Raw genomic sequence first — 25,456 nt, forward strand, 5'->3', positions numbered from 1 at the left:
CTCAAGATAAATACCGAAACTAGGCCAGAGGCTCTTATTTGTAATTAGTCTGTCCTGTTTATAAACAATACTGTAGTACGAGTACAAGACTCCGACTTTGTTGACCTTTTTTTTTTCGGGCCGCAGGCCGTAAGTTCTACAAGGTCCATCAGGCCGCTCAGACAGTGCCGCTGGTGTCCCGGAATACCTTGCTGGACCAAAACTAGCCTGCGGGATCAGGGCGTGATACAAACCAACCGATTGTTCTTTTATCAAAATGATACCGGGCAGCCTCAACCCCTAGGTTGCCCTCAGGTTGTTGAGTTTTTTTTTTACTTAGAAGCAATATACTTATATTATTGTCGTGGTGACTGTCTTTGTCTTAGATACCGATACTACTCTTAAATCAATTCTTCAATATTAATGGTGTAGTGGCATGTTAGAGGCGGGCAAGAGTCTATGTATGCCAAAAACAATCATGTTTCCCATTTCAATGCATTTAAGATCTTCGATCTTAGCATAGCGATATTCATTAATGAGCCATTGGAACTATATGGATAGATGTGCAATTAAACAGTAAAATGGAAACCATTGAAAATACAAAAGGACGAAGGTAAAACAAATTTGAGCAAGGTCATACAGTTCTCTTCAGTTTAGTTATTGAACAACAATAATTGACTAATTTAATCAAGTCTATTTTGGATACGGCAATATATACGGCAGTATTTAGTTATTATATCAAATTATAATTAGAACAACATGTTCAGTTAGTTTAATATGAGCATAAGGTTTCCGAAACGGGGTTTTATGGGCTCCGGAAACCACTTAACACCGGGTTTAAGCTATACAAAAAAGGTCATAGCTTTTAAGCTTATAAGTTGCTTTTGCCCTCATTGGACTAAATAATATCAGTTATTGTAGCAAGCTTAAAACCACATAAACCGCCCTTCCATTAACTTTACCAACCTTTTAAATTCCAATCATAAATCATGCAAACTTTATTATTTATTATGTATTTCATAAAATGGACACAATTGATAGACTGTGTTTGGAGTAATGGGGCACGTTTTATGATACATTTTTCCTTCTTGCTTCAGTTTTCTTTTTTGAGATGGTCATCGTGATTTCCACCCTGTAATGTGACGTAATATTTTAGTGTTCGCTGATGTAGTTGCTTTATTGGATTCCTCACATTAACATCAATATTTTTATCTTTGAATGGCTTATCTTCGTGAAATTGCAAAAATCGGTGTATTTATGAATAACTAGCGGCCCGCTCCGGCTTCGCTCGGGTCTTTAACAAAAACTTCAACGATATTTGTCGTTGTTTTTCGGCATAACTATAATAGTTAGACATATGCTGTCCCGATATTTTTTGTAAATAATAATGTGTTCTACAAATTCATAGTACATTATTTTATTCTATCATCAATAGTTTTCGCAAGGCACGCGACGTAAATAATATTTTAGGTATTTTTTTTACACCTTGGGTTACATTATTGGAGTTTTAGTGAGGATTTTTAATTTTTTTTTCAAAGAAGATATAGCCTATGTCACTCGGGAATAGTGTAGCTTCCAAACAGTGAAATAATTTTTCAAATCGGTTCAGTAGTTTTAGAGCCTATTCAATACAAACAAACAAACAAATCTTTCCTCTTTACAATATTAGTATAGACAACATTACAGAGCCTATGTATTGTATTTTATTTTAAGAGATTAGCCCAAAGTCTTGTATAAAAGAACATTTTCACCTTTTATTTCCAAAGGCGTGTCTGGCGACTTGCTTGTGATATTCTCTGCGGCAGAACTGAACAGATATCCTGTATCTACCCGTACTAGCAGACAACACGTCTTACCAGTACTCAATTTTAATTTTGACAATGAACTTCGAACTTTCTCGTTATCTAACACATAGTTCCCAGTTTTTTTATTTAACACTAGCTAACCCGGCAGACTTTGTAGTACCTCAAACGAGAGATAAAAGTCCTAAACTTTTGTATAAAATAAACTTAAACAAACAAAAGGAATCCGTCCGACGGGGGACACATCAATGGAAAACAAAATTGTTATTTTTATTTAATTCCAAGAACTTTCGTATTTACCTACCTTTTAAACCTTCTCTTAACTTACTTACGACTTAACTAATCCTAATTCAGCTACATTATTATTTCATAAATACCTTGACATGAAATATTGCATGTGAGAATGCAGTTTTTTTAGTAACCTTCAACACGAATACACTAACTGCAATGTGGTTCTTCACTGACCTTCCGGAAGAACCTGTTTTATTTAAAATATCTTTAATTTACAACAATTAATGTAGGAATATTGAATGCAGTATTCAAAGCCATTAACAGGGGTAGGTTAGTCTCGTAATAGTTGGGCGGTTATGGTTGTTGCCTATTTTAATAATACACTCTATCGATCTACCACTTATGTCATAAGAACGATAAGATATGTATGATCTTTCTTGGAAATAAAATAGACTAGGTTAGTTATTGTTGGGTGATTACTGTATATAAATTGTTTCTAGTTCACTTTCTTTTCTAATAGTTTTTATTTATTAAATTTAAATTGTATAGCAAAGGAGTTTGAGAAAGTACGTTAATATGCCAAATAACATCCCAAGCACGCTTCAAAGAAAACTACTTGTATCAAATGTTCCAGGCATAGCGTGAAAATGTAGAACTAGACAAGTCTGAGAGATTTTATTGGTTTATTTATAATAAACAAAATATTTTATTATTAAAGAAATATAATTAATATTAAATTCTAAAATTAATATAACACATAAAAGATCGTGATTTTGCTGTTATGTAAATTATGCCGTTATAATTCATGTAAGTTTTGGTGGCTATCGGAACTCTTAAATATCATTCTGAAATACCTTGGAAACATATACTATTCTATCAGCCGACAGATGTCCACTGTTGGACATAGGACTCCTCCAATCCTCGCCACAAAGATCGGTCCTGGGCTACCTGCATCCATCGGATCTCCGCGAACTTCAATAGATCGTCGGTCCATCTTGTGGAAGGCCTAGCCACGCTACGTCTGTCGGTCGCCACTCAAGAAGAATTATCATGTATCAATATTACAGCTATAGAAAAAAAAGAGTTTAAAAAAACTAACAAAATACGCTTTTATAGAAAATCCCACTAAAAATAGAATATAAATTTTAATAAATTTGAATTAAAAATAGTATAAAGGAAATGATTTTATTGTAAAAAATCGTGGGGTGCTTTTCAGGATATTATCAAAATAACCTTTCTACTCATATCTGTTCATAAAATATTTATAGCTACTGACTGATACCAAGGAGCAAGCGCAAGACAGGGTAAAGTGGAGACAACTTGTGAGGGCCCTATGTACCAGCGGGGTACCCTAGGACAACAACAACAACTGACTGATACCATGCATTGAATATCATGAACTTGAATTGAATGAATACCATGCACTTGAATTTCAATTTTTTCAATATTTTTTTTAATATTAAATTGTCATCAGTTCTTAATGAGTAACTATACCAAATTTCGAATTAATCCGACGTTTTGAAGGGGATCAAAATCATGTTCAAAGATTCCGTTACATACATACGACTGAAGCTAATAAAAGCGTATTCAAAAATGTTTAAATGGTCAAATACTCATATCTTTTGATGGATTACGATCGACAGAACAGGCAGTCTATTCATATATGTCTATTATGATATTCCAGTCTGCTAATAGAAGTGAAAACAATTTCTGCACTTGAAGAACATCCTTCGTAAAACTGATATCGAACGAACGAGAGAATGTTGAATTTCTTCTAATCCATTCATTACGTTACGGGGCACGTACGTTCATAAATCTAGAAAATGTCAGAATCGCGTTGGGTTCAAGTTTATCTTCAAATTGAGGCGGTTTTAATTGCTCACTATTTCTTTTCGTTTTAACTGTTTTTGCATTTAGCCTCGATTGCTTGAAAAATGTAAATCGCATATTTGTTGATAAAGTAACAACGAAATTTTTGTATATCGACGCTTGAAAGGCAAACGTGACTAAGCGACAATGCGTGAACTTTACAGTAGATTGATTTAAAGTTGAAATACCTGAAAAAAAATCTATTTTAACGAATCTAGCTGTAGGATTGAAATGATTTTAATAGACGTAGAAATATATATTTTTTGCGCATCGAATATGATTATTGCCTATCATTTATGTATAAAGCAGTTATTGTCGCTTAGTCACGTTTGCCTTTTAAGCGACGATATGTACTATCAAATAAATACATTCCGTCAAAATAGTATTGGGAATGAATGATCGGTGCGGAGATCGAGTTTTTTTTTTTAATAACGAGTAACAAACTACACGTCATCTGCTCATCCGGTCCCAATTTAGGATTCCCTGTATTATGGGTCCTAGAGACTTACAGACATACTTATATACCATTAAATATATAAAGATTAAGGTAAAGAAGCCTTTATTAACAACCTTAATTCATATTTAGGTACATACTATTAATGTAATTTTTGTAAACATTTGACAACGGAAAAGATTGTGTTGCTTTCGCAGAGGCCTCCCCCAAATCCTGCTAGAAGTTCCGATCGTGGCACCCTGATGAAAGGAAATAAACCTGTTCATCACACAATGTTTGCCAGATGTGGAAATCAAACCCACGACGCCTTGCGCAGCAGTCAGGGACGATAAATACTGCACCACAGTCGAGTTGAATCTGTTATTTATATTAAATACAGGGCTTTTTTTAGTAACTGAGGTCCCGCAATAGTCGAAATTCGACTATAATTAATTGGAATTGTAAGTTTGTACAGCATTATGATTGTATTTTATACTTCTATAATCACAAATTTCGCCAAGACTAACTACACTATAAAAAAATATTAACAAAGCCAAACAATATTTAATCTCAATTTGACAACAGACGTCAAGAACAAAAGTTTGACAATAAATAGTAGCAATTTTCGTAAAAAGGGATACAAAGTTTATGCTTCACGTATTAATATATAGATATCACGTCTAGTGTGTAGTGTGAATTTCATATTGGACAAGCACGTTCAACAAAGACTTTGTCTGAAATTTTGCATCGCCAGTGGAATTTCGTGTTCGGGGTCACTGAAAATGTTACAGAAGGCTTATGGTGAAATTTATCATAAACACGCGCTTGTGAGTGGTATAAACCGTTCAAATGTGATGGAAGATTTGCCGCGTTCTCTTAGGCCATCAACATCTGCTATAACTTAGCTAACAATAACAATTCAAATTTGAGAGAGATATTTGCCAAACTTTCTATCTCTCACGAGTAGATCCGTAACATTTTAAATTATCGCTTGGGTATTAAACATGTTACCGCTGGGCTAGTCCCAAAATACCTGAATTTTCTCCAAAAACTTAATCGTATAAGAATCCCCTAGGACATGCTAGTAGAACGAATCAATCCCGACCCAACATTCATTAAACGTATTGTTACTGGCTTATTTTCTTTTTACGAGACGTATGTTTTATGGGTTTTATACGCAAACTAGTCACAGGCCTCGGAGTAACGCCTTCCAACTGAATTGAAAATAAGAAAACCACGCCAAAGTCAATCCAAAGTTTTCTTTTTTATTGCTTAGATGGGTGGACGAGCTCACAGCCCACCTGGTGTTACGTGGTTACTGGAGCGACATCTACGACGTAAATGCGCCACCCACCTTGAGATATAAGTTCCAAGGTCTCAAGTGTAGTTACAACGGCTGCCCGATACTACAAACCGAAACGCATTACTGCTTCACGGCAGAAATAGGCAGGGCGGTGGTACCTACCCGCGCGGACTCACAAGAGATCCTACCACCAGTAATAACATAAGTTAAAGTCGTGTTGACTGTTTCCTTTTAATATCGTGGTTTTGTGCACTCGGATATCTTGCTGGAAGGTCAAATGGCAAATACAAAATTCTATTTTTGCGTTATGTGGCGTTTATGAGAGCAAATTCGATAAAAAAGGCCAGATTTGTGGAAAGAAAACTTTCGAATTTTGCACCACGATAATGCGCCTTCACACAAGGCTATCACTGCGAGCGAATTTTTGACAAAAAACTCTACGGATACCATCGAGCAACCTATTCAACGGGTATGGCTCCAACCGACTTTTTTCTTTTTCTTACACTCAAATTACCAATTTGTGTTACTCGTTTTCATCGGTAGAAGAAATAAAGGAGAATTTGCGGCGAATTGAACTGACTTTCGGAAGAAGCGTTTAAAAAATGTTTTGATGATTGAATTATTCATTAGCGTAAGTGTATATAGCATTTAGGTGAATACCTAAAATGTTGTGTATTATTGATCTTTTCCCGGTATTTTCTTGACAGACTAGTATGTGTTGGAATATTTGTTAAGAATAATTTGTAACACTATTCTATGGAACATGTATCTGTATAATCTACACTGCTCTATGGTGACTCAATAAAAATAAAAAAAAGTACTTCGTGATGGCTAATTAAAACAATTCTATTTATTTTCTCTGATCGATCGCTATAACGCTGCATGAAACTCAGTAGTAAGTACATTATGCAACATAGTTCACGAAACGCAAAGGCAGTTTGCGTAATCCAGCATCGAGTTGGATTTATCAGTTTTACCTGACACCAAAATCTTGATCAGGACTTGATAAACAATTTTTATTCCGTGTACTTTGAAATTCTGGAATCAAGTCTCCACCTTATTTATAGAGGGCTATTACCAGAATTCTTTCAAACAAGTCTAAAGCATGAAGTACTTCATGACAACTTCATCCGTATCTAAAGTTGTCGATGTCCATGGGTGAACGTTTTCAATAATACGCAGAACAATATATTTTATGCCGCATTTATTTTACGGTTTCAATAAATTTAAACTATGTATTTTATTATTATGACTTTTACCAAGAGGTGATGTCATACCAAGTTTTTTGTGGTGGTCATCCTCCTCCTTGCGTCGTATTCCTCATTGCTGAGGGTCGTGACCACCCTTTTGTATCACCTTCGCACGCACGATTTTTCTCCATCCATTCTTGTCTCTGGCGGTGTGGAGGGCGTTGTGAAACGTGGAATCAAGAGCGGTGCGGATCTGGTCGGACCAACGTATTGGGCTGCGCCCCCGAGGTCTTTTCCCATCTACCTTACCAGTCACGATGAGCCTCTCAAGATTGCTACCATCCTTCCGTGCGATGTGACCAAAGTATTCAAGGACTCTGCGAAGACACTCGGATGACAGCCGCGAGGAGATTTTGAGTTCTTGCAAGTGTGGTGGTCATAGCACCACATCAATAATACTTATTTTTTTGGTTGGTTTGGTTTTCGTATGATCTTGATCATTCATCGTATTAATTTAAGCTTACTTAACGATATCCAATTTTGACGCCATCCCTATTGTGCTCTGAAACTGGAACGAGCAAACTCTTTGACATTAATAAACCACAAAGCACTGAGCTCGAAACTTTTGCTGTGTTGACTATCAGATTTGTTATCTCAGTAGAAATAACATGTTCATCCACCGTGGTATATAAATCATGTATTATAACCTTTTTTTTAAATCATACTAGCAAGATTGTTGTCAATGTGGTAACCAATAATACAGAAGTATAATAATCGTTTGCAAAGAGTAAAGAAATACGTATCAGCGTCCGACAAGCTATTACAAATTTTTTTTTTTTAATAAATAATATAAATAAATATTAATATTTACTAACAATCAGCCACGTTAACTGGTCCCGTGGTAAGTTCGTAAAGAACTTGTGTTACAGGTACCAGATAACGGAAATAAATGTAATATTTTTATTATACACATACATATATTTAATATACATCCGTAACCCTGGAAAATACATTTATATTTATCATACAAATATCTTCCGTTGGCGGGATTCGAACCCGCGACCCCCTTGTATAGTGACCATGTCACTTACCACTACACCAGACGGCCGTTAAACTAGTAAGTTATCCAAATTGCTCCTGCAATTATTTGTCTTTCGCAAACTCGACATAATTCAATTATACCATGTAAATTTTAAGTTTGAATGGGTGCACCGCAATGAAATCCCTTTGTTTGGCAATTGAATACATGTTAAATTTATTGCGAAATTTCGTTGTATTCTAGATACGTTTATTGTACAGAACCATCCTTTATCATTAATATTGGGTTGTGGAAATTAGGCCTTTTTGGCCGCAGAAAATCGACGTAATTTCGCTCGCCTGTTTTTCCTGCATCCAAGCTATGTTGGAGTTGGAAACTAGTAAAAGCTCCTGTTCCTCAACAATTCACGTCCGCGCTTTGTCAGAGACAAAACTTGGTCGGTAAAAATAAGTAATTTGGAACTAAATCTAGTAAATCATACTCCAGTGCTCAAAATCTCTTTTTAATTTATTTTATTGCCCTTGTAGGTAGATGAGCATACGGCCCACCTAATGGTGAGCGGTAACCGTCGCCCATGGTCGTCAGCAATGCCAGGGGCAGAGCCAAGGCGCTATCTACCGTTAAGTACTCTCCACAAGACTCATTCGAAGAAGGACATATAAAAACAAAAATTACAAAAGTTATGAATTATTAAATTATAATAACGAATCATGTCATTTTCACTCGTAAACTAAGTTGTACAGATAGATCCACGGTCCGTGGTATAAATTATGTGGGTTGGCGACAATACTAGCAATATTATCGGCAATACTATCACATCCAAACCTCTCGAACATGAAGCTTAACCTTAGCGGTGTGAGTAATATGGCATAAGTAAATTCTACCATTTTGTCTATTCTTTAGGGGAAGCTCCGACTTGTTCCGATTTGAAGGGAAAAGTGGCTCTGATTAAACAATTCGGACTCACGACTCAAGCCTCATGTCTCAAGTTACTACGCTTACATGTATACATTCACATGTCATATCTAGAAGCTCTAGTAACTACAACAAAGTGAGCTATGTGCGTACTTATTTTCCCATATAAAACCGGAAATAGGACTATAGATAATTCCAATGCAATAAAATAATCGAGTCCAAACACAAGTTCATTTTCTTCACAACGTTGTTTGTTATTCAGGTACCGTCGAATCCAGTCAGTGCTTTAAGCTTAACTTTGTTTCTAGTAGCCTTTCTGCTGACCTTTCATTCGTGCTAAAAATACATTAAGCGAAAATTCTGACCTACTTAAAGATTTTATATTGATTTATTAACTATTTATTAAAAAAGACAGAAAAAGCATTTCACTGAAGTACTACAAGACCACAAGTAGATTCAACAAATCGAAAAGTACGAGTAATATTGATTACGTTATAATGTTCCTGGTTTAAAAAAACATATTGTTCTTCATTTAATTACATTAAATAAACAAAAAAAAAAGAAAACAAACAAAAAAAACACAAATTAGAACAAAAAATAAAATAGTCTTCAATTCAACAAAATAAACTGAGAGTATCATCAACGTCAAACCGTCAAATCCATTAAATATGCTTTAATAAGGACAACTAAAGTCCTGATCAGGACTTGATAAAATTTAAAAGTTTGAAATAAAAAACAATCTTGTCATATACACACTTAAAAAAAAACAGTCGAATTGAGAGTTACATCTTTTTTGAAGTCGGCTAACAAGCAAAACTGTGTGTTTTTTTAATCATTTCAAAGTCGTAAAAATAAAGTGCTATATACACTACATAACTATAGGGATTTTTGTTTTGTATTTATGATGATTAATCAACCTAATGTCACGTGCGATAGATATTATGGTAGAACGTCGATAGCTATCATCAATAAATTCTTGTGCCTGTCAAGATTAGAATCTGATCTGTCAAGTTAATAAAACAGCGATTTATTAAAACAGATATGCTACGTTGATATTGGCTGGAGAAACGTAGCCAAGAGTACAATAATAATAGTCCTATATAAAAGTTAATATGTGGTTGTAAGTAGGTGGTGAATTTCGTTCCTACTGCTTTGTGACTCCATGATTTCAAATCACTTTTAATTATTTTTTATTAGTTGTGTTCATTGTTTTAGAATCACGTAGAATTTTCTTCATTGATTTCATTGGGACTTTATGTTGAAAGTGTTAACATTTAAAACACACATTCAACACACATTAACACATAATACCTATATATTCATTAAGAATAGAAGTAAATTAGGAAATAAAACAATATTTTTTCTTACAGCCAAATACCATCGATATAATTTTATTTTTTATTTTATTAAAACAACGAAAACAAAAATCAATACGTGTGTATATATAGTACAACAATTAGTTTGCAGTGATCAAATATGAAACAAAGTTGTTGATTTGATTTCAGTTCTAGCTGTAGAACTTATTTGAAAGTCTAAGCACCATTCGATTGTTTCAATGATTGTTCACGGAAGCAAAGATACACAGCTTTAAACTTAAATTTACATAGTCACTAATAGATGCGAATTTTTACTGTTGATAAATTAAGGGCAGATGATTTGATGGTTTTTGCTGGCTTTGTACCCACTATAGTACTAGTTACTATAGCATAGTAATATAGTCATTATAACTTGGATGCTGCTACGCACCTCAAAAGTAAAGTTGGTATATGGTACAATCGCTGTATTAGATAGAAACCAGGACACAAAACTGCTTTAATATGAATATGCAATACACTGTCAGTTAATAATTATAACTATACGATTTTCTTGTTAATAATCAAAAAGTGTGCAGCAAAGAAAACAACCGAATTTGAGAAGACATTTATTCCGTTTAGCAATTTTTGACCCTCATCTCAAGAAAGTAATAAAACACTAGTAAAATTTCAGTTTCATCCAACTGAAATAGTTTCCTTGGCTTACTTGCTTTTAGAGACAACGAATCTAATTGAAAACCCAACGAATTTGAGGTTTTACGTCCAGAGGCTACCCAAAGGGTTCTATACAAGCCTGCAAGGTCTGAGACGATACTTTATACGAATTGTGCCATTACAGAGGAACGCCCAACTTCGGTCCAAGTGCCGACGTGATACCGCAGTTCTATTCGGTAATATTGGTGGCATTGGGCTAAAGGACGGCTTTTCGGATGAATTTTAATGTTGGTATAACTTATGAATGTGTGACATGTTTCTCTTCCGTTTTTCCCTAAAACATATTTATATCTTTCAAAGTATCTTTTACTTTGAAATTGCATTGTAATTCCTACATATCTATCATTTGCTACTTTTCCTATACCATTTAGTCCTAAGCCTTTACTTAATTAAATATATAAAAATATTTTGCGAAACTTGTATCATCAATTCTCAAGACTTAAGTTTTCATTTAAATTTACAGACAAAAGACGTCTTACCGTACTTATCATAGTGTTTCAGCGTTGGACTTTATGTAGGATTTAGTTTATCCTAAAATATCCATAGCTTTAAATCATTTTGTTCAATAAAATTTTCAAATTAATATACGAGGATCATAGAGACGTATAGTGAGCGTAAATTATGAACCACGGGACGCATTCCGGAATCACCCATGGGAAAACATGGGCATTTCCCGGCCCTTGGGACTCGTTAACGGATCTGAGGAGGTTGTAATCCACAATTACTCAATATCTATCTAGAAATAACCAAAGAAACCAGGATCTCATATTAAGACCCACATTCTGAACGCGATATATATAAATAACTAGCTGACCCAGCAGACTTCGTAGTGCCTCAATCGATAGATAAAAGACCTAAACTGTTGCATAAAATAAACTTAAAACAAACAAAAGGAATCCGTCCGACGGGAGACACATCAAAGGAAAAACAAAATTGTTATTATATTTTTATTTAATTCCGATCATTTTCATATTTATTTACCTTTTAAACCTTCTCTGGACTTCCACAAATAATTCAAGACCAAAGTTAGCCAAATCGGTCCAGCCGTTCTCGAGTTGTAACGAGACTAACGAACAGAAGTTCATTTTTATATATAGAAATAAAGCTTACTTCCATTTGTGCACTTTCTAAGTAAACTTTTAACATTAAACATAATTCTCGTTTTTATTAAAAATCCACGTTCCGGTTACTCCTTAGTATAATCTTAACTTTTAAAAGCTCGACGCATGCTTTTAACTAATTTTAATTTTGCCGCACATTCGAGATAAGTTGCTTCCAGTTTAAGAGAAGCTTAAGGAGCTTTTAATGTCTGACCTGATCTCCGTAATAATCTAATTACATTTTATGGGCTATATCTTAGTGGCATGCATTTCTTTTTTGTTTTAAGCTTTTTATCTATCTAATAAATTTATTTTGAAATATATATTTAAGATTTAGAGGGAAGCTAAGAGGGCATCAATATTTTTAAACAATGATTATTAAACTATATGATTTAGCATTTCAGATGTATATCTGTTAATTCAGAGACAGCAAAATTAATTTAAGGATTATTTTTTATTGATTAGATATTGATATTGGGTAAACGAGCTCACGGTTCACCCGAAGTGGTGTTAAGTGGACAATTGAACCTAAAGACATTAATGTAAATGCCACCATCCACTCAGTGCTACAGTATACTACAACGGCTGCCCCAACGTTCAAAGCTGAACATGTTCTAGACCAACAGTTCAAACCAGAATACATTACAAGTTGTATGATTACGACAAGTAATAGTACATTGTGCACCAAGGGAGAAAAGCGAGCCGAAGGCGAGGGTGGCAAACACGCGGGATGAGATGTCCTACTTTTTTCCCGCAGTGCACATACTATTTTTTCTCCTACAAGGCCGAAAGTTCGACATTGGAAAAACTTAGCACCCGTGGAGTACCGAGCCGGGGTCCAGGGGCGGGGGGGGGGGGGTGTCACTCATTAAAAAACAATTTAACTGTTTTTTTTATTTTTAAATAAACTACTACTAATTGAACAAGAACCGGAAAATGGCGGAGAATTTTAGGTGCGTGAGAGCAGACGTAGACACTAACGCGCATGCGCACTTGTCAATACCCAGGAAGGAAAACTTAGACTTTCTTCCCTGTACAGCGGGAGGAAAACCGAACTTTCGGCGTAGATAGGAGAAAAAAATTAATAAAACTAACAAATTTTGTTTTCAAAATCAACTTTCATATATTAGTTATGTATTTAATCTTGAAATAAGGGTTACATTTACTCTTTTTAAAACAAGTTATAAACACATAGGTAACAATATTATGTATCATATTACTAAGGCAACGTGATCGATAGATAAGTGAATCAGCAGATACGACTATAAGCTATAACTTGAACTTAATCGTTTTTCTTCGCTCCGGTACGTGATGTGTTACATAATACAACTTAGAGATTCGCTACACGTAGGACAGCAGAATTTAACGATATTGGTTAAGGATCGGTCCTCACTTACTTACGCTTTCTTTGTGTTTGACCGGGAGGCGGAAAATCGAAGAGAAATACAAAAAGAATGTATTGTCGATTTATGGAACTTAAGATTTCTGAAGCTGTTTTCTTGATAAGCTAAATTAAGCTTTATTGCTATATGTATACTTGCTACTATAAAAATTTGAAAATAACACATTTTTAACGATAAGACAAGAATAGTTTAACTTTTTTCTGTGTATGTAAGTAACTACAGATAAGTTACTTGCTAGTATTATTTGAATCCGTCATTGAAATATCAAGCGAAATTAAAGTACAATAGACAAAAATACTTTCTTCTATCTCAAAGTTCATCTGATAATTAAGTGGTTACCGGAATTCATAATTATTGCAACGTGATTATCACCAGCCCACTAGAGGCAAGAGATCAAAGTCTCAATTAAAAATCAACATTATATCGTCACGAAATATGTGTGGGTGTAAAACCGTATTGAATACTTTTCAAAAAAGAAATAAATGCAATTTAACAAACATTATCTATGAATAAAAACTACCGCTCAATTTTTACTTAATTGAAGCAATATAACTATACTTTAATGTTGTTGAAATTGTACCTAAAGTTTGTAAATAGATAATTAATGCTACGAACAAGATAATTTGTGAAATATTGATCGTAAATCCTCATGTTAATAATCGAAAAGCCAGAACACGTTCTTGAAGATATATTTTTTTTAATTTTTTTTTCATTGCTTAGTTGGGTGGACGAGCTGACAGCCCACCTGGTGATAAGTGGTTACTAGATCCCATAGACATCTACAACGTAAATGTGCCACCCACCTTAAGAATTGCAAACGAATTGCAAAAAGAAAGAAATATTTTTAATTTTTTGTTATATTGCCCTTGTAGGCAGACGAGCATACGGCCCACCTGATGGTGAGTGGTTACCGTCGCCCATGGACTTCAGCAATGCCAGAGGCAGGGCCAAGCCGCTGCCTACCGCTGCAATTGCAGCCTATCGAATTGCAAACGGATTAAGCTTAGGATCCGCATTGACAGAATACTTCGGTGTATTTCAGCTGCGAAAGCCGGTGTCGACACTCTCGATCCCGGGTGCGATGAAGGCTTACTCCGGCGGGGGGCGGGACGCGAGCGGGGAGGAGGCAGGCGTAGCTCTAGTTGGCGTTCACAGCGAGTATCCACGCTTCGGAGAAGAACGGGCTCTGGGCGGCGGCACGTACAAAGGCGGAGGGACAGCCAAGCACAAACCCAACATAGGATATAGGTTAGTGTACATTGATGCATTAAAACATAACTAGTGGTCGCCCCGTAGTCGAAATTCGACTATAATTAATTGAAATTATAAGTTCGTACACTATTATGATTTTATTTTCAAAGACTATTATACTTCTATAATCACAAATTTCGCCAAGACTACACTATATAAAAATATTAATAAAGACAAACAATATTAAATCTATTCTCAATTTAAGACGTCAAGAACAAAAGTTTGACAATAAATAAATAGTATGTGCGTCACATAGTACAACATACATATAGTCAATAGTACATGTGTGTGTGCGTCAAAGACATGACATACATCTGACATGGTAGTGTGTGTAATGTTTTTTTTATTGATTTAATGTATTTATTAGGCATAATTTAAAAAAAATATTAGCATTCGGCACTCCTCTATATTCTCTATCTGTGTGGGAAATTTCATACTCCTCCGTCTGCGCAATTTTCGTAAAAAGGGATACAAAGTTTTTCCTTCACTTATTAATATATAGATACTGCATATCGTCGTTGTCAAACCAAAATCTGCTATGTGCACTTTTTGAGCTTTTTACTTTTTGACCTTTTCGTATAGTTCACAGCCCTATCTACCGTATAAAAAAACTGTTATGTGTCTACAGCTTTAATATTTATCTATAGCTTTCATTTGATATAGTTCTTCAAAATTCAATTTCATATAAAATTTTATACGAGAATGTTTTTACTCGTTAATTCAAAATACAGTTTTTGTATATAGCAGATTTTGTTTTGACAGCGACGATATGCATATGCCACTGTAATAGCAGGCTACTGCATTTACATTGGTGGTTTTTCTGGTGGTAGGACCTCTTCTGAGCCGGCACGGGTACGTACTACCCCTTGCCTATTTCTGCCGTGAATCAGTAATGCGTTTTGGTTTGAAGGATGGGGCAGCCGTTGTAACTACACATAAGACCTTATAACTTATATCTCAAGGTGGGTGGTGCACTTACGTCGTAGATGTCTATGGGCTCCAGTAACCACTTAGCACCAGGTGGCCTGTGAGCTCGTCCACAGGTCTGAGCAATAAAAAAATAAACATTATAAACAATATTGTAAATATGAGTTTCGTATTTTCTTCGGCTTTCGCGAGTCTTAGAGAGAATTAAAACTACTTTCACGGAACCGTCCGTTACTATTAAAAGAAAACTATACTATATTCGAAATGTCAGATATTAAATACGAGATGTGAGGTTTAAATCTCTATTGCATTGGTCAATGATGAGTACTTAGAGCAGAAATAGTCGTGAACGTATAGATATTTTAATATAAATATTATAACCGCGCGAGTTGCAAGTCTAGTTGACTTCTTGAATTTTCGGGCAGCGGACCTACCAAAGAAATGCATAAAATGACACTATTTAGTATAACAGAAATAAAATCTAGTTTATTATCAGAATTAGGTATTATTGGTTGCCTCTAGTCCAACCGATACAGTAAATTGATTATGTAAAAGCTGTTATAACCAGTTTTTCGATACCTGGAAAACAGTTAGAGTAAATAATAATAAAAAAACATGCAAACACATGCAAAAATACATCCATGCAAAATATAAATATTATAAAAATTATGTAATATGTTTCATTTATTTTGCTTCATACGTTTTTAATAAAAACTATACTTTATAATAAACTCTATCATATATCTTGCAAAAATGAAACACTTCACTTGACCTTATATTGTTCATATCAAGGCACATTTTTGATCAAGTCTCTTGGGCTATCAAGAACCTATAGCAACATAATAAACCGAGGGTCAATCTTCGGCCCAAATCCGGTATATTCTCTAGAGATGAGAATGTATGAAAGGATTACTATTATTTTCATGAATAGATATTGTTTGGACTCCGGAGAACTGGTATTTCGGTGTAAGTGTATTTTTTATTGCGAAAATGGATGAATAGGTCCTACTTGTTATGTAGAATTTGGCCACCGACACCGAGACATGAGACTGAGGTCTTTACTGAGGATTGAGGTCTCCCTATGAGGTCTAATATGAAATGGTTGTCTCAACTTCAAATCTGAACACAAGATAGCTCCACAGCAGAACTTCAAATTATTCTATCAAATATTACCACAAAAGAATTACTGCTAAGCTTAAGTTTTTCCTAGTTGGCAATAGTACTAGATCTATTTACTCGTGCAGTATCAGGTGTGCCTCTCGATAAAGATAACTTGCCACACGTAATCATTTAATAAATAGTGCGAGAGACTATTAACATTATATGAAGTCATCGTGGCCTAAAGCATTAGACGCTCGGTACATTCACATCAAGCGATGCAACTGTATCAATGTTCGAATCATAAAAATTTACATATATCCCCCTAATTCTTATCTTGAATAATTTTGCCGGATATGATATCTTGTTGGATGAAACCAACATGTCATCTACTTGGTCGCAAAATAATAACCTATTCGAATTTAATCATAAAATTAACTATTATTTCATACTAACCATTATTACTAAAACTATTATTTAATATAACTATAATCATAAATATAACTATTATTTCAGTATAATTGGCACTTCAACCTCATTCGACCGTATTTTCCTAATGACGTCTATCGGTTTCAGTAATCGCTAGTAAAGTAGCTATAAGTCCTTTAGCTATTTCTTCCATACAGTGTTGTGTAGGAGTTGTGGTTGTATCGGCTGAAATTAAATCATGATCAGTAACCTAAAATTACTGTGTCGGATGCTGTAGAGTATTGACCAAAAAATCTTCTTAAATTGCTTCCTTTTATTTTTATTTTTACGTTTTACTCATGCCGTACTACGTTTGACGAAAAAGGGATTTTTCGTCATGGAACAAACCTATTTAAATAGAATTTTGTTTTGCCATTTTTTTCTTTCATAAAGCTTAGTGATTACTTTCTTGTGAGTTCTTTCAGAAATGTTTCAAATGCAATGTACAATATCAGAAAATCAATTAAATAAAAAATCGTGGTTTCCTTCAAATAAAAGTATTGGTAATTATTTTTTACAATCGAATCTCCATCTCTTAGACCTCCATTAATTGTTAAATTACACTAGTTATTGTCTGAGAAATATCAATTATAAGGCTAATTGTGCATTGTCTTCAGAATTTTAGTTTGGATATAACAAAATATTTTACTCTTGTCTATTCTAAGACTTAACTTGATCCCACTTATTGTTGGAATATTTGTTAAAGAATAGTTTGTAACATTAGTCTGTGGAACATGAATCTGTATAATCTACACTGCTCTATGGTAACTAAATAAAAAGTACTCCGTGATGGCTGATTAAAACAATTCTTTTTATTTCTCTGATCGATCGCTATAACGCTGCATAAAACTCAACAGGTTATGGGCCCAGAGTACCCAAAGTGCCTAGAAATTTCGCAAGGTGAGAAAAGTAGTACAAGTTGGAATATAATGTAAAAATAATAGTGTCCATTGTTCGAAATATTTTGTAAAAAAACAAAAAATGGCGTCAACAGTTCCAGTAACAAACGCCATAAATTATTACCCACAACTTAACGTGGAAAATTACAATAGCTGGAAGTTTCGATTGAGATGTCTATTAGACGAAAAATCTTTGTTAGAGGTAGCGTCAAGTGGCGTTATAGAATTAAAACAAAAAACTGCTGATGCGGCTGCAAAAGCCTTAATAGTAAAATGTGTACCCGATAAGTACTTGGACATCATAAAAGATGCAACAACTAGCTACACAATGTTAGCCAGTCTGGATAAAGTTTTTGAGAGAAAAGGTATTTTCACTAAATTACACTTGCGAAGAAAGTTATTGTCTCTTAAGCTGAGGGATGATAAATTGGAAGACTATTTCATGAGATTTGAAAGTCTGATTAGAGAAATAGAAAATATTGATAAAAAGATGGATGAAGAAGATAAAATATGTTATTTGCTGACGGGTATGTCGGAAAAGTACAACACAGTGATAACTGCTATTGAAACAATGTCTGCAGATAAAATTGACATGGAGTTTGTCAAGGCTCGGTTATTGGACGAAGAACTCAAACTGAATAATAAAGGTGAAGAGTATAATGATACAAAGAATGATGTAAGTTTTACTGCCTCAAGTGTAGAATGTTATCGTTGCCACAAAAAGGGCCATTTTGCACGTGAATGTAGAAGCAGAGGTGGCTATTCAAGGAGAAACATTAATAATAAAGGTATATGTGGTAAAAACAGAACTGGAGAACAAAATAATATGACAGAAAGCATCCCAGAGAATAAATATAATTTTCTAGCAATAACGGAGTGTAATCTAAGTAGAGAAGACAAATTTATAGAATTTATAATAGATTCAGGAGCTACAGAAAATCTTATCAAGGAAGAATTAGAGAAATACATGTATGAAATTAAAAAACTACCAGATAAAATAAAAATTAAGATTGCAAATGGAGAAATATTAGAGGCTGACAAGAAAGGAAAGATAACCATAAGAGATAAAAATAATAATACTATAAATATAGAAGCGTTAATGGTCCCAGGGATTTATCATAATATAATATCTGTAAGAAACTTAAATATGAAAGGAAATAAAGTTGTTTTTACAAAATTTGGAGCACAAATAATAAATGGAAGAAAAGTCTTAAAATGTTCAGATAGAAATGGTTTATATATAGTACAAGGCGAAATAATACTAATAGAAGAAGCGAACTCAAGTGTACAGCAAGACAAAAATATTTGGCACCAACGTCTCGGACACTTAAATAGGAAATCATTAAAAATTATGGGTTTACCTGTGTCTGATGAAACATGTGGTCCTTGCATGAAGGGAAAATCTACTCGTTTACCATTCTATCCAGTTGACAGGCCAAGAAGTAGAAAAATAGGAGAATTATTGCATACAGATATTGGAGGTCCTGTATCACCAATTTCTTATGATGAAAAACAATATTACCAGACCATAACTGATGATTTTTCTCATTTTGTGACTGTTTATCTATTAAAGAATAAATCTGAAGCCACAAGAAATTTAATAAATCATATAAAGGAGTTAGAAAGACAAAAGGAAACTAAAGTTAAACGCATAAGATGTGATAATGGTGGAGAGTTCACCGCTGGCTGTTTGAAGCAATTTTGTATGGAAAATGGAATTATAATAGAGTATAGTCAACCTTACACACCACAACAAAATGGTGTGGCAGAGAGGCTAAACAGAACATTACTAGATAAGTCAAGAACTTTATTAAGTGAAACTGGATTACCTAAATATTTGTGGTCTGAGGCTATAATGTGTGCAGCATATCAATTGAATCGATGCCCATCAAGATCTATAAAGTATAAGATACCAGCTGAAATATACTACGGACTAGAAAATGTTAACTTGAACAAGTTAAAGGTATTTGGTTCTAAAGCATGGTATACGTGTGTCCCACAGAATAAGAAATTAGATAATAGAGCTGAAGAAGCCATTATGGTTGGCTATGGCAAACAAGGTTATAGATTATGGAATCCAAAAACAACAGAAATAATATTCTGCAGAGATGTCAAGTTTGATGAAAAGTACTATGAACATAAAAACAGTATTAAAAATAACAACTATATTTATTTACCAGAAGAGGACACAAAAAATGAAGTTATGTGCAATGATAAAAATAAAATTGAGGAAGAAAAAGTAATACAGAAAAATGAAGAGACAGACACAAAAAGAACTAGATCAGGAAGGATAATAAAGCAACCTGATTATCTAAAGAATTTTGGGACGTACACAGCATATTGTTACTTAGTGTGTAATGACCCAGAAAGCTATGAAGAAGCGATAAAAGAAGTTTCATGGAAAGAAGCGATACATAAGGAATTAGCAGCACTTGAGAACTTACAAAGCTGGGAAGAGACTAAACTACCGAAAGGAAAATTAGCTATAGACACTAAGTGGGTTTTTAGAACGAAAGACGATGGCACTAAGAAAGCCAGATTAGTCGCTCGAGGTTTTCAAATAAAAAATTATGAGAATGAAATATTCTACAGTCCTGTAGTAAGAATGTCTACGATAAGAGCATTTTTTGTAAAAGCTATCCAAGAAGGATACAAATTAAGGCAATTGGATATTCCTACAGCCTTTCTCAATGGATTTCTTGATAGTGAAGTTTATATAAAAATACCCAAAGGCAAAGAAAACAAAGATGGAATAGTTTTGAGGTTAAAGAGAGCATTGTATGGATTAAAAGAAAGCCCTAAATGCTGGAACATGAGATTTGATGAATTTGCAAGAAAGAATGGATTGATACAGTCATTACATGATTGTTGTCTATACACAGATAAAAATATATGGCTTATAATATTTGTAGATGATATTTTATTAATTGGAATGGAAAAGGATACAGAAAAAAATTATTAATAAATTGAAGCAAGAATTTAAAGCTAAAGATTTAGGACAGATTGAGAAATATCTTGGTATGGAAATTAAACAGGAAGAAAGTAAATTAACGATTAAACAAGAAAAGATAATTGAGAAGATACTAGAAAAATTTGGAATGTCAGAATGTAAAGGTATAGGAACACCTATGGAGGTAAATTTTCAAATAAACAAAAATGAGAAGATTATTGATGTACCATATCGACAACTCATAGGAAGCATAATGTATTTGGCTACTATGTCCAGACCAGATCTGCAGTTTGCTGTATCATATCTTAGCAGATACCTAGACTGTCCTACTCAACAGACTTGGAAAGCTGGAAAGAGAATTCTGCAATACCTAAAAGCTACAAAAGACAAAATGTTAGTTTTTCAAAAAAGGAATAATCTAGATGTGGATTTATGTGCATATTCAGACTCTGATTGGGCAGGTGATATTGTTGATCGCAAAAGTGTCAGTGGGGGTATCATAATGTGTAGTGATAATCCTGTATTTTGGTACTCTAGAAAACAAAGTTGTGTTGCATTATCGACAGCAGAATCAGAGTACATTGCTAGTGCTTGTTGTGCTCAAGAGTTAGTGTATTTGAAAGGTGTACTGTGTGATTTTGGATATGAATGTAAATTGACTTTATTTATGGATAATAAGGGAGCAATATGTTTAGCGAAGTCAAATGAAAACTCTAAAAGGAGTAAGCATATTGATATAAGGATGCACTATATTAAGGACTTGGTGAGGAATAATGTATTAGATATTGAATATGTGTCATCTGATAAAAATATTGCTGATATTTGTACAAAATCTTTATGCAAAGAAAAGTTTGTATTTTTTAGAAGTTTGTTACTAAAGTAATGAAAGATATTTGAAACGTAAACATTAATGTGTAGATTAATATTAGATAAGATACATTGTTAAAGTTCTTTAATTTGCAATGTATGTGTAACTTGGTTGTACTGGATGATTATTTCAAGTATATAATTGTTAAATAAGCTGTGAGTGAGACAGCAGTATTAATATTGTTTTATGTTGTCCGATGGCAAGTTTATACATTTATAATTTTAGTTAAATAAGATTTGAGTTTAAAGAAACTTGTCATCGAAGGGGGGTGTTGGAATATTTGTTAAAGAATAGTTTGTAACATTAGTCTGTGGAACATGAATCTGTATAATCTACACTGCTCTATGGTAACTAAATAAAAAGTACTCCGTGATGGCTGATTAAAACAATTCTTTTTATTTCTCTGATCGATCGCTATAACGCTGCATAAAACTCAACACTTATCATTCTATACGTTGGCAAAAATGTTATTCAAAACATCGTTTGTAACAATGACTTAACAAAAACCTTCCCATGGATCATTTACAAAATCTAAGAATCCGAGACCTGTTCGTATCAGTATTATCGAACTTGACGTATTGTGTATGAGACCTTTTTGAGACTTTATTACATGCCTTTGCATGTAATATTCCCTAGCATATAATATCACTTTCTCGGACATCAGCAATGTTTTTTGTTTGAAGTTTGGTATTTAATGTTCATTAGGCTACATTTTAATTTGATTTATATCAAGAATTTACTCATCATTATAATTGTTTCTCAATAACTATAAATACATATAAACATATTAATAATTAAAAAGAAGTTATATTTTTTGAATATTACTTCGATTATATCATTTTAATAATGGTTTGACAGCAACGTTAGAGGGTGTTTTAAGTAAAAATGTCTCCACATATACTTTGCTTGTTGTCTGTATTAAGAGAAAAACACAACGTTTGTATATTTTGTTACGAAAAAGCATTCACACTACCATTTGCCATTCACCAAAATATTATAACTATACTAATTCAAATGGCTTAGTTTTTAAGTCTTCTATTATGTAAATGATGCAAAGGAATTGAATCGCTTCTACGTTCACGTGATAAGATGTTTAGCTACCGATGTTTATTAATCTATATATTAATACGTGAAGCAACTTTGTATCCCTTTTTCCGAAAATTGCACGGACGGAGGAGTATGAAATTTTCCACACTTATAGAGAATATAAAGAAGAAGGGCACAATGCTAATATGTTTTTTAAATAATGTATAAAAGATACATTAATTAATAAGGAAAACATTACACACACTACATACCATGTATTTGAGGCACACACGCATGCATAGTGCATACTATTTAATGTCAAACTTTTGTTCTTGACGTCTGTGGTCAAATTGAGAATAGATTAAATATTGTTTGTCTTCATAAAAATTTTTTTATAGAGTAGCCTTGGCGAAATTTGTGATTATAGAAGTACAAAATAGAATCATAATAGTGTACAAACTTACAATTCCAATTAATGATAGTCAAATTTCGACTACTGCGGGACCTCTAGTTCATATTATTATGAGGAGATTGAAAGAGGTATTCGTCGAGTGCATATCGAAATCATTTTTAAGTAAACTTATTAGAGATCATAATTGTTTCCATACATATAACAGATTCCATACATCGTGTACAATCGCTTTAAAATCATCATACGTCCTCGAACGAACGGAAATAGCTTGCATCAGGGTCGTATCGATTTTCTAAGTCTTCAGATCGCTTATTTCAGATTCCACACATAACATGCAATAATTATTTTTATTTGATCTACTCAGTGCTTCTCTGAAGGGGATAATCTGATTAGTGGCGTCGAATTAACTTTTTTTAAATATTTAAGCGACATTCCGCTTCATACGTGACATTTATATTTGTAATTAAGGGTGCGTTTTATTTGGATTTAGCATATACAGTTCGATATTTTTAACTGAACTTCAATTTAGTTGACTCCATTCAAATAGCTGAAAAAGTAAACTTTGCTTCGGTAAAGTTCAAAAAAATGTCTCTTTAACCTTTCAACCCGTTTACCCCTCGGTACGATGATAATAAATTTGGATCAATTATTGATCAGATAGTAATACATACGATTCTCATTCAACGGCCTCAATCCAAGATTATCTCCGGTGTTATGGATGCCATATGAAATAATAACATTGAAATCCAGACTTTGAACCAAACACCTAAAAGACACAGGCTCTGATCGGGAATCTCACTCGAATCAGGCGATTATTTATCGTTTTCGTAGGCGTTTCTAAAAAAAGCTGATTTAAGTTTAACTTTATTTTTTCTCCACCTTATCCCATTGGGTGGGGTCGGCACAGCGAATTTTTCTATTCCATTCTCTTCTATCAGCCGTCATCTCAACACTCACTCCTCTCTCTCTCTCTCATATCGTCATTCACACACTCCATCCATATTTTCTTCGGTCGACCTCTTCCCCCTCCAACTTGCACTACCATTTCCATACATCTTCTAGTCAGAGCATCTTCTCTCTACGCATATTTTTAAATTTAAGTAGCATTTAAAAATTTATTAAGCAAACTTTACTGTTTTCGATTGTTCGAATTGAAATTCGATTTCGCACCAAAAAGTCGTCGTTTACATCTATTAACGTTGCTTTAGAACAATCCCGGCGAAGACCAATTAAATCCTAAATCAATCTAACGGGAACGATCCAGGACGGCATTAAAAACGTGTCCGCCCTATATTTATCAGCTCTAATCTTGTGACCCAAATACTAAAACATAGCAAAATCATTAAAAGTGAGCTTAATACTGTTTATTATGGTGAACAAAATATTCTAACTACATTTTGTAGTCTTAAAAATAAAAATTTAAATAAATAGTAGAATTCTAAACTAACATTTTAAATTTCAGGTTAGGTAGGAGAAAGGCGTTATTTGAAAAAAGAAAACGGATAAGTGACTACGCTTTAGTAATGGGGATGTTTGGAATTATAATTATGGTAATAGAAAATGAACTCTCAAGTGCCGGTGTTTATACTAAGGTAATTTGATGTGATTTTTATGAATATTCTCCGTATTTTTTAGTTGTTTTCGACTTCTTCAAGAACAGTTCAATATTAATAAACAAAACTTATTGGATACCTTTGGGGAAAAACTATATCGAGCGGTGGGCATTTTTCAGCTGAGAAAGTTAAAGAAATATGCTAATTGAGTTGCGGTCTTTAATTTCAGGCATCAATATATTCACAGGCGTTAAAGACGCTAATATCAATGTCGACTGTGATTTTACTTGGCCTAATCGTCGCGTATCATGCTTTAGAAGTACAAGTAAGTTGAATTGAAATTAATTAATTAGGTAATTGAATTATATTTTGTAATGAAAAAATGTGCATCCAACGATTACTTATAATGAATTCGATAAACCATTTTATTTATATTATACAAAGAAATAAAATATATGATGAATAAGATCACTTGAAAAAAAAAAACAATGCATTTAAAAAACTTTGCATTGTCATAAACGTATGTAGCTTTTCAAAAGTGTATTTTATGGATGAGCCGTAAAATCACCTTACAATTAAATCACAATAAAATAAAAAAGAATTTTCATAAAACACTGATATTATGTTTAAGCTCCGTCATGTATTTACATAATTATTGAAAAAAGTTTGTTCATAGACTGATTGGCTGTAATAATCAAATAGTTTAAGATACT

At 33.6% G+C, this 25,456-nt stretch overlaps 1 protein-coding gene across 1 annotated transcript in view; it reads left to right on the forward strand.

Annotated features, from left to right (window-relative positions):
• Positions 1-25,456, forward strand: part of LOC101741117 (small conductance calcium-activated potassium channel protein) — a 273,215-nt gene that overhangs the window by 231,496 nt on the left and 16,263 nt on the right. Inside the window, exons 3-5 of the mRNA XM_062674710.1 lie at positions 14,334-14,539; positions 24,653-24,782; positions 24,973-25,068. Of these exons, the coding sequence (XP_062530694.1) occupies positions 14,334-14,539; positions 24,653-24,782; positions 24,973-25,068 (432 nt within the window). The remainder of the gene's footprint in view (positions 1-14,333; positions 14,540-24,652; positions 24,783-24,972; positions 25,069-25,456) is intronic.

The sequence above is a fragment of the Bombyx mori genome, chromosome 21 (assembly GCF_030269925.1).
Source record: "Bombyx mori chromosome 21, ASM3026992v2".
Lineage (NCBI taxonomy): Eukaryota > Metazoa > Arthropoda > Insecta > Lepidoptera > Bombycidae > Bombyx > Bombyx mori.